The sequence below is a fragment of the Olea europaea genome, chromosome 12 (assembly GCF_002742605.1).
Source record: "Olea europaea var. sylvestris chromosome 12, O_europaea_v1, whole genome shotgun sequence".
NCBI classification, from domain to species: Eukaryota; Viridiplantae; Streptophyta; class Magnoliopsida; order Lamiales; family Oleaceae; genus Olea; species Olea europaea.
This window is the reverse complement of record NC_036248.1, coordinates 18,687,800-18,701,339: the sequence shown is the minus strand read 5'-3', so window position 1 is coordinate 18,701,339 and position 13,540 is coordinate 18,687,800. Positions and strand designations below refer to the sequence as shown.

General features: G+C 32.4%; 1 protein-coding gene across 1 annotated transcript; it reads left to right on the top strand.

Annotated features, from left to right (window-relative positions):
- The first annotated feature begins 9,003 nt into the window (after window positions 1-9,003).
- Window positions 9,004-10,816, top strand: LOC111405973 (protein ELC-like). Its single transcript, XM_023035123.1, has one exon. It carries the CDS (start codon window positions 9,325-9,327, stop codon window positions 10,540-10,542), a length of 1,218 nt encoding a protein of 405 aa, XP_022890891.1. The 5' UTR covers window positions 9,004-9,324; the 3' UTR covers window positions 10,543-10,816.
- Window positions 10,817-13,540: the final 2,724 nt, after the last annotated feature.

Genomic DNA, 13,540 nt, shown 5'->3' with positions numbered 1-13,540 from the left:
GTCTATCTTTGATAAATCCTACAATTAATTTATGTAATATTTGTTCCTTTATTTCTCTAGGTAAATTCCTAGTTATATATAATGTTATTATTTTTAGTTTATTAGGGATAGGGTTGTAAAATATATAACATCCTTTTTCTTCAATACATTGATAATAATTATTTATTTTTAAGATTTCCATGATCTCTATGGCTCTGATACCAACTCTATGGGTGCTACTATGAGCGAACAAAAATCTAATAATCTAATAATCAAAATATCAAAAATTTTAATCTCATAAATTTTTAAGTAATTCTTCAAAGTCTAATAATGTTTGAGAATTTAAAATATCAATATCTGTTATCATATCTATGTCTGTTCCAAAAGGTATTTCATATTTTGAGATACTTTTCTTTCTTTTTTCCAATTTATCTATTATATCTTGTATATCTTTTATGATTATTGACCTTACAATTCCTTTAGCGAAATTTTCTAATAAGTTTTCTTTAAAACATTTTAATATTTCTTGTGATGCATATAATTGTTCTTGATATCCTATCTTATCAATTTCTTTTTCAAATTTAATTTCTTTTTTATTTTTAACAACCTTTTTTATATTATATGGTCCTCTCTTATATTTGGGCTTTTCCATTTTATAATTATTCATTAATAATAATTTTTTTTTTTTTTTTTTTTTATTTGTTAGATTTTTTAAGGACTAAAAAAGAAACTTTTTATTATATAAAGGGTTGGTTGTTAAATTTTTCTAAGGATATTTTGGGTAGTTTCAAATTTCTAAAAAAGTCAAAGGCCATTTTGGAAAAGGTTATTTACTATTTGGGCCATTTTCATGTATATCCCTAATTTGGGTTATGGATGCCTCTAGGTTGCCTAACGTTAGTTAAAGAACAACAATAATATATGACCTTTTTGAGTGCGGTTGCAACTGATAGTAACATCAAAGTCTTTTAAGCAATAACAAAGCTACATGCTACTCACATGGGGCTGGGGCCCCACGCCAATAAATGTGTGAGGCCCAACTCTCTCACTCACATGACACGTTGGGTACAAATGAAAATCTCCTTTAAGCAAATATATGTTACCATTTTGCTACCTAGTCACTCTTTACGTTTTTTCTATTTTTAATAAATGTCTAAGCACTCGCTTAGACTCATAAAAGCTTAAAACTTGATCTCACCGTTCAATCACACTTTATGCTTTATAGAAAATTAATTTTTGGTATGATGTTCTAGTCGACAGAGAAGACCATTACGAAATGTTCAAAGTAATTTTATTGCATTGCAATTTGAAAGAACTGCTATTTGTGTTGGAAAATTATTAGTTGCAGATACTTTATTGGGAATAACAATAAAACGTAAAAAGTAGGAATACTTATGTATCGAGACTCGTGACAACATGATATTCTAAAGTTATTATTTGCAATTAACTGTTGTGATCTATTGCAACAATAACTCCTAACATAATGATCGAATCACTTGTTCAACAAATAACAAGTGATTTTCAAAACTCTAAATATTATTTCAAAATAATATATCAACAAAATGATTATATAATAATTTTTTATAAAGTTCAGAAGATGAAAATGATTTCTGTATATTTTTTTTTATAAGAAAAAGAAGCTGTGTATGTATAGCCATAAATTATAACTTTCACTAATAAGTTAGAATTTAATAATTAAAAAAAAAAACTGTGATTTTTATGATTGCACTAAATCATCGTGTAATGTTCTTCAACAATTTTACTTACTGGGTAGTTTTTATAGTTTGACCGGAATAAATCTTAAAAAATAATAATAAAAAATTTACTTTAATTAAAGAAGCAAAATAACCCAAGTGCTAAGGCTCAATCATAAACTTTTGAACAACATATATGACATATATCTAAAAAAACTGTAGTTTTTATGCGTGGAAAGTTCATCCCCACGACATTTCAAGTTTTTATTCAAAAATCAGATAATAATTAAAATTTTTAATATTAGTAACTATATTATAAAATTAAATTAAATTTTTAATATTAGTAAATATATTCCTCTCTCTCTCTCTCTCTCTCTCTCTCTCTCTCTCTCTCTCTCTATATATATATATATATATATATATATATATATATCACCGTTGGAAATATAGTTGGCACCACGACGCGACGCTCAAGACGCCACCATTGAATCGATGTCGCTCAAGATGGTGGTGTAACGTGGGTGCGGTGAAGCGTTGTACATCCGTGAGTTGTGGTGGTGCATGTGTGACGGTGGTGTGGTGATTCTCATGGGGGTGTTAGTGGTTTTGGAGGCAATGGTGCTCATGAGGTGGAGTGGCATAGGATGCAAGGAGTGTTTGTGACCAATCATTTGGGTGTTGTGATCAATAAATCGTTAATTTATGATTAGTAAATAATATGTTACCTAAAAAATGTATGATTGTGACCAATTAATTTTGATAATTTGTGATCGTGAAATAAATTGTGATCTACCGTGAAATAAAATTTTGACATAATTTTTTTAATTTTTGACCAATAAACAAATTGTAACTTATAAAATTTTTTATTTGTAATCAAAAAATAATTCACGACCAATTAATTTAATAATATGTGATCAAAAAATAAGTTGTGACATATAAGTACATAACTGTAATCATAATATATTTAGAAAATATTACAATAGGGTCCCTAATCTTTTTTAATTTTTGCAGACTTTATCTTAATTTTCAATTTGTCCAACAAAGTTATCTGACATTTCATAAATATGCAGCTGAAGTCCAACTTGACAGAAATTGTCGATAAAATCGTTAATTGACCTGGAAAATACAAAAAATGACATATTTTGACTATTTTAAGTAAGGGTATTTTGTCCATACAATTTTTTTTATTTGATTTAAACACAATTAAACTAAAAAAAGAAGAAGGCCCATGCTCCACTCCACACATCTTCATCTTCTTCACCCAAACAAGGTTCATCTAAAAAATTGTAGTTTTCGAACATTGCTATATGTACATCAATATTTACATATGAGATTACATAATGCTCGCATGACACTCTAACATTTGCCTGTTCAAAATACAGTCAATTTTTTCACCCAATATTTTTCCTCCATATCATTTTTGATAACTATTTATATACCATTTTTTATGTACAAATAACAAAACTTGTAGTTTGTATACGAATGTTTTACTTGATGTTAAAAAGGAAAACTTGTAGTTGGAGTCATCAAACTTTTACAATATGGTGCAGAGGTCCACAGTACATTTTATATCCTTTGGGTCTAGAAACTTTTATTTTCAGTGGACATCGGTCCTCACAGGATGAAATTGTCAAATTTTCGTCAAATAAAGAACCTGATGACTAATTTGAAGGTCATTTTGTGGAATCCTTCAACTGTGAAACAAATATAAATTCGCGAGAAGGAATCATATTTGAGTGAAAGCAAACTAATTATTTTTTTGTGGTGAGCTAGAAGCCAATGGAAAGTTTGGTCGAAAGAATTTAGTCTCTGTTACGCCCTCCTCACACCAAGGCGGTGTGAGGAGGTTTGTCCGAGGCGCAACATAACCAAAGCAATATAAGTCTGAGGCGCCACTCCCGAAGTGCATGTGCATGGGCATGGGCTGAGCTAATTCCATCCGAGGCGTGGCCTCAAAGCAAAACGACACCACCTCTCTGCCGCCAATTTCAAAGATCTTTTGGAAATGATTGATGTGACGTTTCTGTCATATGTCAACTCAAATTCATCAGCAAAATTAATTGCCCGCCAACTTAGGAAGCGATTGATGGACGCCTAAGCGCCAGATGCTTCAGACCATCAGATTATTACACGTGTCACGTATCTAGCCGTGCTCTTTGCCTATAAATACCAAGGTCTTGGCTAAGAGTAATAAGCATTCCATACACAAGCTAATAGATTTTCTCCTCCCCTTGAGTATTGCGCATTCCGACACCATCGCCATTGTCACCTTTCATTAACTTAATCGCCAAAGTGCATGCGGCCGCCACCACTGCTGGTACCGACCATATACAAATAACCGTTTGTTATTGCGTGCAGAGAGGAACACGTGAAATAGCTCGCATTTGGCCACGTTGAGGGTCCGATTCGCAGGATCAACAATCTCAATTCAAATGCTTTTTCATGGTCATTTGTATTATCGTCGTGACATTTTCAGAAAGTCGTATCTTTGAAACTTAAATATGAGATTATTAAATGAAAAGGAAACTAATGTTTGTGGAAAAAAATTGTCATAAAATAAAAGAAAAACGAAATTGGGTCAGTCTGATAAATAATTATTCTTTATTTAAAGGACATTTAAGGGTGGGAAATTGACAGACCAAATGTGCTACAATTACATTATTTTTGACAATTTCTTTAACAGCTCTCTCATAGGTAGAAGTGGGACCGCGATTAAAATAATCACGAACCCCACTATCTGTGAGAGAGCTGTAAATGTGTACAACACTTGATGATGTACATATATCATTTTCCTTGACCGAAATGGTTTACTAACTAGTGACCCTTGTGCGCTATTGGTCTGTAACTTTATATTCTTGGCACTGACTCCCTCAACGTATTGATTTGTGTGCAAAAAGTCCTTTTGGATGTTTTTCGTCCATTCTTGTCATTTAAAGTTTATGACTATCTTAGTACTTCCTAATTGTTGATTTTTAATTATTTTTTTTGTATGTAATTTGGTATTTATGCTCTGTTAGATATTGGATGTTATTTGATAACATATTTGCTATATCTTATTTCTTCTATTTATGATCTATATTGAGAATATAATCTATATTGTCAACTTATGATTTCTTAAAAAATATTATAGGTATAAACAAAATTGGAATCGACATACCTATTGTTGTTTCAATAATTATATGAACCCGAATTATCCCAATTATGAAATATTCGAAATTTCAAGTATTGAAAAACCCGTATCGATCCATTCAACCCACAGGCCTACATTTAAAGGACCATTTGTGAAAAATTTCTTATTTTTCATATTTCTTTGCAATTATAGTTAAAACTTCATTTACCAAATAGATAGAGAGAAAGAGGAATACATAAGTACCAGAGAGAGAGAGAGAGAGAGAGAGAGAGAGAGAGAGATATGGCTAATTTTTAACCATTTTTTATTTTCCACGTGCAGTGCTAATGGTAGTGTTGGTACCAATTTTCCACTTCTAAAGCTACCCTCATTTATGCCTTTTTTAACCGTGATATTGTTGGTATCATGTTAAAATAATTGGACTTAAAGAGGATTCTATTATTTAACTTTTAGTGATTTTATTTTATTTTTATAATTCTAAAGTATTATGCCAATTGAAATTAAAATTTGATTACTCTCTCTATGATTTGGATGCTAGGCATTAGCCTTGGAATCTCTCTCTCTCTCTCTCTCTCTCTCTCTCTCTCTCTCTCTCTTCGGTACATGAAAATTTGACCATGACTGCAAAGGAAACATGTTTACGGGTTGAATTCATCCAAGAGTACAAATTTGTCTTCCACCCCCATGCAAGAGTCGAGAACAAAACAATCAACTAAATTAACCCCCGCTTGACCCCATTATTTCCAAATTTTAATTATTGGAATCGTGTTTTTTTGAAAAATATGTGGTTGAAAAAAAATAAATTTTTTTTATTTGCGTGTAATATTATTTTATGAAAGATTGCGTGATTTAAAATAAGAGAGAGAAAAAATAAGAAGGTGAATGGAAGTTAAACAGATACTAAAGCAAATACATAATGAATAGCCTATCAAATAATCTAATCAATGACCGCCCTGCTGATCAAAAGATAAGCAAACTCATACGAATTCGTGAATAAAATTAAAATCAACTCAATAGAAATTGATTCATTGCTACAAAATGGATAGTGTGCTTGTTCATGAATTCACACTCACGATGTTCCGGTCAATACTTTCAATAAAATGTTTGTGATGGCTTATTTCATGCTTAGCACTATCTCTACTTGATATTCTCACGCTCATAAACCCCTTCAAACGTGGCTAACTCCTTGAATTCACAAGGCAATTCTCCACTCTGTCTAAAAGTTAATAATTTTATATGAATTCCACCACTCCTAAAAATGAGAGGTCACCAATCTTATAAGATTTCACTCTTAACATTTTAGTCGTGCTTGAGTATCTAAATTATTATACTCTTTGTCCCATTTATATAGGCTGATTTTTTTTCCCTCATGGATTAAGAAATCTTATTTAATGTTATTGAAAAGACAAATTTTGCCAAAAACTTTCCTAATTTACCTTTGTTTATATTTGTACAATTTCAAGTTTAAGTGGAAAGATTTGGTTATAACTAGACAAATTAAATAAGGGTATACTAGTGAACGAACAAAATAAAATTTTTTTAATAAAGAAACATGCCTATATAATTGGGATAAAAAAAAAAAAAAAAGTTAGCTTATATAAATGGGATGGAGGAAGTGTAATTTTAATTGTGATATGTTTCAAAATTTCTATGTTACCTAAGCACCATCAAATATTAGGGATGATTTGATTTTTAGTTTAAATAAATATATTTGCATAATTACTCGAGCAACACTGTTTAACTTTTATACATAAATTTTATGGTAAATTACTAAATTCCACCGGAGTCCTCTACCTTTTTTGACTGTGTTACTAACTAATGTCACTAACCTATCATTTAGGCCATTTTCAGCGCTGCACCAAAATTTGCACCATTTTACACCAAACTAAAATTCGTCTCCAACCATTATACCAAATAAACAGTGTTTAGCCACTTTCTTCCCTTTTTTTATTCTTAATAATTTATTTATTTGAAGTATTATTTATTTAATTATTTTATAAATACATAAATTACTAAATAAATAATTACATTAAATTACAAAAAAGATTAATTTCATTAATAAATATAAAAAATACAGTACAATTAATAAAAAAAACTGCAACAAAGAAAATATTAAATCATGCCATAAAAAAATAGTGCAATGTATTTCAAATTTGGATATTACGATATTACGAAGCCGCAACATTTTTGCAATTTAATTTTCGAAATTCATATGCTCTTCCCACAAATAATCGACTAATCCAGATTAATAAACAATGTACTTTTTTATGTATCATTTTCTTCAAATAAAATTATATTATTGTATGTATATTGTCGTTTAATATATTTCATTTTAACTTTTATTAATAATCGTGTTTACTATATTTTAAATTTTTTTCTTCCTTTAATTAATTCATTAATTATTATTTTTACATTTAAAATTTATTTTAAATGCAAGTAGTAGTAGTAGTAGTAGTAGTAGTAATAATAATAATAATAATAATAATAATAATAATAATAATAATAATAATAATAATAATAATTTATTTTATTAAAAAATATATGGCACAAATTACACAAATACCCTTAATCAATTTATTTGGAAAATGATAAGAAATGGTAAAAAATACTTTATACACTTTGCACCATTTTGGTGCAAAGTATAGTGTTGCATTGGAGCTCTTTTACAACAAAAAAAGGTACATTTTGGCGTTTTTGGTCTCAAATTGGAGATGGTCGTATTGCACACGTCCCATCCTTTTAAAATTATGGCAGCTATATACACACCTAATTGAAAAATGTATATTTCAACGTCAAAAAACCACACAACATTTACATGATGTTAAGATGGATTCAAGTCAAGAGACGTGTTTCATGAATACTCATAAATTTGACCAGATTTAGATTTCTAAATAAAAGTAGTAGTTACTATTTAGATTGTCTTAGAAATGATTTTTTTCTTCCTTTTTTAGACAATTTTATCCTTTCAGTTTGATAACATGCACATGTAATATGATTAGACTTGAGTGTCAGGTGAATCGGTCCGAATGTTTCGATATTCGGGACTGTCAATTATACTTTAGGTATTTCATAAATGAAAAAATTCTGTTTCACATGATTATTGGAACCAAATTCGAATCTGAACCGTCGATTCGATTTGAGGTTGATTCTATTCATAACATTTTTATTTTTAAAAATTATGAGCTTATAATATAAATTATCTTTCAATATCTAACATAAATTAAAGAAATAAAAGCATGCAACAAAATACATATTCCATTACCATCTTAATTCAATGGAAATTTTCCTTTAAATAACATCTAATATCTAGAATAATAACATTTGATTCTGGTTGTAGCTCTATGTATGCCACCTCGAGAAGGGTTTTTGGACCGAACAATGCGTGAAGTGTGGTCAAGAGGGCAATGAATAAAAGCGGCGTGATTCAAATATTCAAATGAAGGAATATGATTTATTAGGGTATTTACTACTTGTTGGGCTTGCAAATTTGCTATTTGTTGAACCGGATCATTGGGTCAAGATGATTACATTGTAAAAAATAATAATAAAGAAAACTTATAAAAAGGACGAATTCAATTCCACAGTCAGGTACCTTCAACTTGAATTAAAGAATCAAGAACCAACTTGATCCTGTTGGTTCTCGAATTCAATTCCAAATTTATTTCTTGGTGTTTTGATTAAAATGCGAGTCTTACACATGACCATCTAACATTCAAATGAATGTTATTCGTTACATAGAGACAAGAGTGCACAGTTTGAAAGGGTGAACATACGAGTACAACAAATGATAGGGGTGAGAATATAAGTGCCCTAATTATGAGAAGTTAAGGACCACAAATGGAATTCAATTGAGTCATATGTTGACATTGTGCCCCATGTGGAAGAAATATGCGTAGTGATGCGATGGATGTTTTCAAAATCAAGAATATAGATCTTCTCATATGGAAAAAGTTGATGTGATGGAGACTATAAGTGTAGCAAGATTGAATAGAAGGAAAAAGCCGTGAGTTCATGAAAATGTTGATAGAATTTATATCGATGCTGGCGTGACAGAACATAATTGACCTGTTTCTTTCTTTCTTTCTTTCTTTCCATTTTCCAATGATTCTACACAATGTATTGTCTGTTAAAATTCCCATTATGTATTGCATAATTGTTGAATGGAATTTAACCTATAATATGGAGTTGTTGTTCAATTAGTTGACCAAGTGTCATCTTGCGTTTCAGGAAAATAAAATCATAAGTCGTCTCTCAAGAGCAGGACGCGTAAACTCCCCACGCAAGCAAACCAGATGCCCCCAATTTCCACGAATATTAAACCGGCGACCCTGTCGGAAAGGTCAATATCAATTCGTTTTCAAATATTCCCTAATTTATCAGATGCTGAAACCGGTCATTCAAGTTCTTTACACTGTAATCCTCCCCTTTCTTCTCCAAGTAAATCGTCCTCATTAGATTTATATAACCAGACGTATACACACACATATAGATACAGATTTTCTTTAACTTTTTGCATATTCGATGGCTCAATACACTCAACAATTCCTTAGTAGCGTCCTCTCGCAGCGGGGTCCGGCTGCGCTGCCGTACGCGGAGGATGTCAAGTGGTTAATCCGCCAGCATTTGGTATCTCTCGCGGAGGCATACACCTCACTGCAGCCGAAGACAGCCACGTTTACGCACAACGACGGCCGCACTGTCAATCTTCTCCAGGCCGATGGAACGGTGCCGATGCTCTTCCAGGGTGTTACTTACAATATTCCGGTTGCTATCTGGCTCCTGGAGTCATACCCCCGCCATGCGCCGCTAGTTTTTGTCAACCCCACCCGTGATATGATCATCAAACGCCCCCACCCTTTTGTTTCACCCAACGGCGTGGTTTCTATTCCATATATTCAGAATTGGGTTTACCCAAGTTCTAATATTGTAGAATTGGCTCGGAATTTGTGCCACTTTTTTGGCCGGGATCCGCCCCTCTATTCGCAGCGCAAGCCCTCGAACCCTAACCCCAGCCCTAATTATGCTAATAATAATTTGTCCAGTGTAAATTCGTCAGTGGGTTCTGCTGTTGCTCGGCCAGCAATACCTCCTAGGGTCTATTCGGCTTCACCTACACCAACTCCACCTCCACCTTATGGGGCTGGGAGTTCTTATGGTTCGGGAAGGATAATAGAGGATCCAGCTGAGGTTTTTAAAAAAAATGCTATAAATAAACTCATGGAGAGCTTGAATGGTGATATTAGGGAGTTGAGGAAGACGCGGGAGGCAGAATTGGAAGGACTCTTTAGTGCTCAAGCAGTGTTGAGGAAGCGTGAGGAGGAATTAGGAAAAGGATTGAAAGAAATGCAGGATGAAAAGGAGGGGTTGGAACAACAATTGCAGGTGGTTTTGATGAATAGTGACGTGTTGGAAGGATGGTTGAGGGATAATGAGGAGAAAATGGGAAATAATGAAATTAATAGTCTGGATGTGGATGAGACATTAGTGCCTTGCGATGCCCTTTCAAAACAGATGCTGGATTGCTCAGCATCGGATTTGGTTGTGGAGGATGTGATTTACGCACTGGATAAAGCAGTCCAAGAAGGGGCCATACCTTTTGATCAATACTTGAGGAACGTAAGGCTTTTGTCACGCGAGCAGTTTTTCCATCGAGCCACAGCTTCGAAAGCCAGGGCTGTTCAGATGCAAGCTCAGGTTGCCAGTATGGCTTCCAGGGCATCACCACAATATGCATTCTGATGAAATTATTTCTAGTCTCCATATAATCTCATTGTCATCAGGTGTGCTATGGAGAGTTAATTTGAATATTATATACAGTCTCTATGTATACATTTCATTTTAGTGTTGCACGGTGGTAGAAATCAAAATGTTCTCCATTGGTTTGTGAGAATAACAGGTTTAAATAAATTCTAATGTGCTGTTTTTCCTAGAAGTCATCTTTACTTAAATTTCTTTATTTGCAGTCTAAATTGTATAAACATTGAATATTTTTATGGAATTTGATATTTTATCCTTTGATTTCATCATTATAGTAATTAAATATTCTGTTATATGAGGCAGCTTCTGAAGTGTTTTTAAGTTTCAGGTCAGACTTTGTTTAGAAACTATGGAAGTTTATACATTCCCACAACATTTCAATAAAACATAGGCAGAAATTGAGATGATTTACTCATTTGATTGATATTATATTAAGGAATAATATTTCTTTAGCTATACTTGAAGGGAAATAGTCTAGAATACTCAAATGTGATTTTGATTTTATTTCATTTTTTCCATGGTTTCTGTTGTCTATAGAAAAAAGAACTTCCTTATCCCATTGTATTTATTGTTCATGTTCAAATCATCATTGGTTTTTCTCTTTTGAATGTATAACTAACTAGTTGAATGTCTTTGAGTCTTTCTTGGTGCTCTGGGATGTGAATTTATCGCTTGAATAGGACATTTTGGGGGATTGTCAACATGTATGTAGCTCTTGACATGCTTTTAAAAAAAATGAGCATTACGGTTAGCTATGTGGCTCTTGTGGTTGATGAATAAGTTTTGTTTTGAGCTAGAAATGTAGGTTGAGATGACTTTATTATCTTATCATTTCAATTAAAAGATTAGCTTTGTATATGGCCATTTAGATTTTCTACAACTTGCTATGGACATCAAATTAGTGTTGATTTTCAATTTGGAGGTTTCTAGAAATGACTACTTATTTATTACTTTTGCTGACAATTGACAAAGATTGCATTCAAAAGATGGTCATTTGTTCTCCCAAATATCTCTGTATTCATGGATGCTATTCAGGTATCTTTCCAGCTTCACATAGTTGGTGGCATGTTAACGATTTCTATTTAATTTTCTTTTAGCTTAAGATCTGTTCTGACTTTTCAATTTTAGCTTGTGTGAAGTAAGTTCTATTTTCTGGTTATTGATAGGAAAAAAACACTAATAATGATTGCTAGCAAATCTTCTGAAAGAAAGGATAGAAGACTGGGGACTGATGGTTGACTATACCAGAATTCCATTTCATTCGCACTTTTCCTTTATAATGTCTAGCTTTCGTTTACAACTTCATTTTATTCTTTGTCATATCCCATTCTCCTTGCCAAACTTGTACCAATTTCAACTGGCATCATGACTTCCATCTCATAAGCTAAGGAGAAAGGGGTTTTTCCTGTAGCCTTTTTTTTTTTTTTTTTTTTTTGGTTTGTGTGTGTTTTTTTTCTTTGCTGGAACTGATTTTTGAGGTTTGATGTCATTTCTTTATAGTTTTAAATTTTCAATGAAAGATCTGTTTCTGGGATTTTCTTGTAGTTCAATATTTTTTCCCCGTGTTCCATTTTTAAACACGGTTTTTATGTAAGCTATTGCTGTATTTTTGTTTTTCCATAGCATGTTTAATGAGTTTTTCTGTAATGAATTTGTAGTAAATTATGTTTGTCGTGATAGTTGATCCCTTTACTATGGTTCCGATGTGCAGGCGTACTTTTTGTTTGGATTCCGTATTTTTTCCTTGCTTCAGGGGAAAATCAAAGATCTTTCAAGTTCTTTTGAAGGTGCAAATCTCGTCGAGAGTAGAGGTTATTTGTATTATTTGTTCTTTTTTTGTTGTACTTTCTTTATTCTACTTTATTGATAACAACGTGAGATTACAAAGGATTTTCACGTCTCACCCGAAGATTGTCCATACTATCTTGAAAACTGGGATCAAGAAAATACATTTGGGAGGCTCATAACTAATCTCATTTAAATAGAAAGATTAAAACACTCTTATAATACCTTCAACTCCACAAATCCTATTCTTCTAGGAAACAAATAATAAAATTCAATACCTATTTTAATTAGGAAAATACGAAGTCAAAATCCTAACAATCTGCAGAAAACTAGATTCCTTTCGTGGTAGGTTTTGCCTTCTACTCAGCCTCTCTTGGCCATATCCCTTAACATATCTTGCGCTTTTTTAGCTGGGAATCTAATGTCTCGACGGGGTACGACTGAGACATCTGACGATGACTTGGCTTCTCGTGTGTGTCTTGTATGCTCCTTGTGATAAATAATCTGTCAACATTACCTAGATGATCACAAGCTCCCAGAATGCAACAACATGCCAAGCTGAAAGAAGAAACAGAATTCCATCCTCTTCTGATGGGTATGTCAAATGGAAGATTAATCAATAGATTCCCAACTTAAAAAATAAATAAAAAAGAAAGAAAGAAAAACTAACCTAATGGGTACCCCCGACGAGATTAATGTATCGATTCCCATCTATGAATGCACCAGTAGTCCAGTACATTGGGAAGAAACATATATGCACAGTTGGCTATGATAGCTACTGAGCTAGGAGAATACAGAATCTGTGAGGATAAAGCATTAGGTTATGGAAGTTCTTTGCCTGTGCTAAGTGTGCAGGAGATTGTAAGAAATGATGCTAATAATGTCCCCAAAAGATGCATAAAAACCTCGAGGATAGGCCTTTAAGTTCTGAAAGACTTCCACTTTTACTTGATATACCAATCGTAAATCTGTCTTTGCTCACTAATGGAGATGAAGATGAATGAAGAAAGCTTGATGTTGCTAGCAAGGAGTGGGGTTTCTTACAGCCTTACAGTTAACAATGCAAAAATGACTAGTTAACTTCTTTTTGTTGATCTATGTGGAGCCTAATAATAATGTTAGTTTATCCCTGAGGCGTTTTATTCAGGTTATATTTGATAGTTCATACACGTATTAGTTCACTTTAGTATTTGTC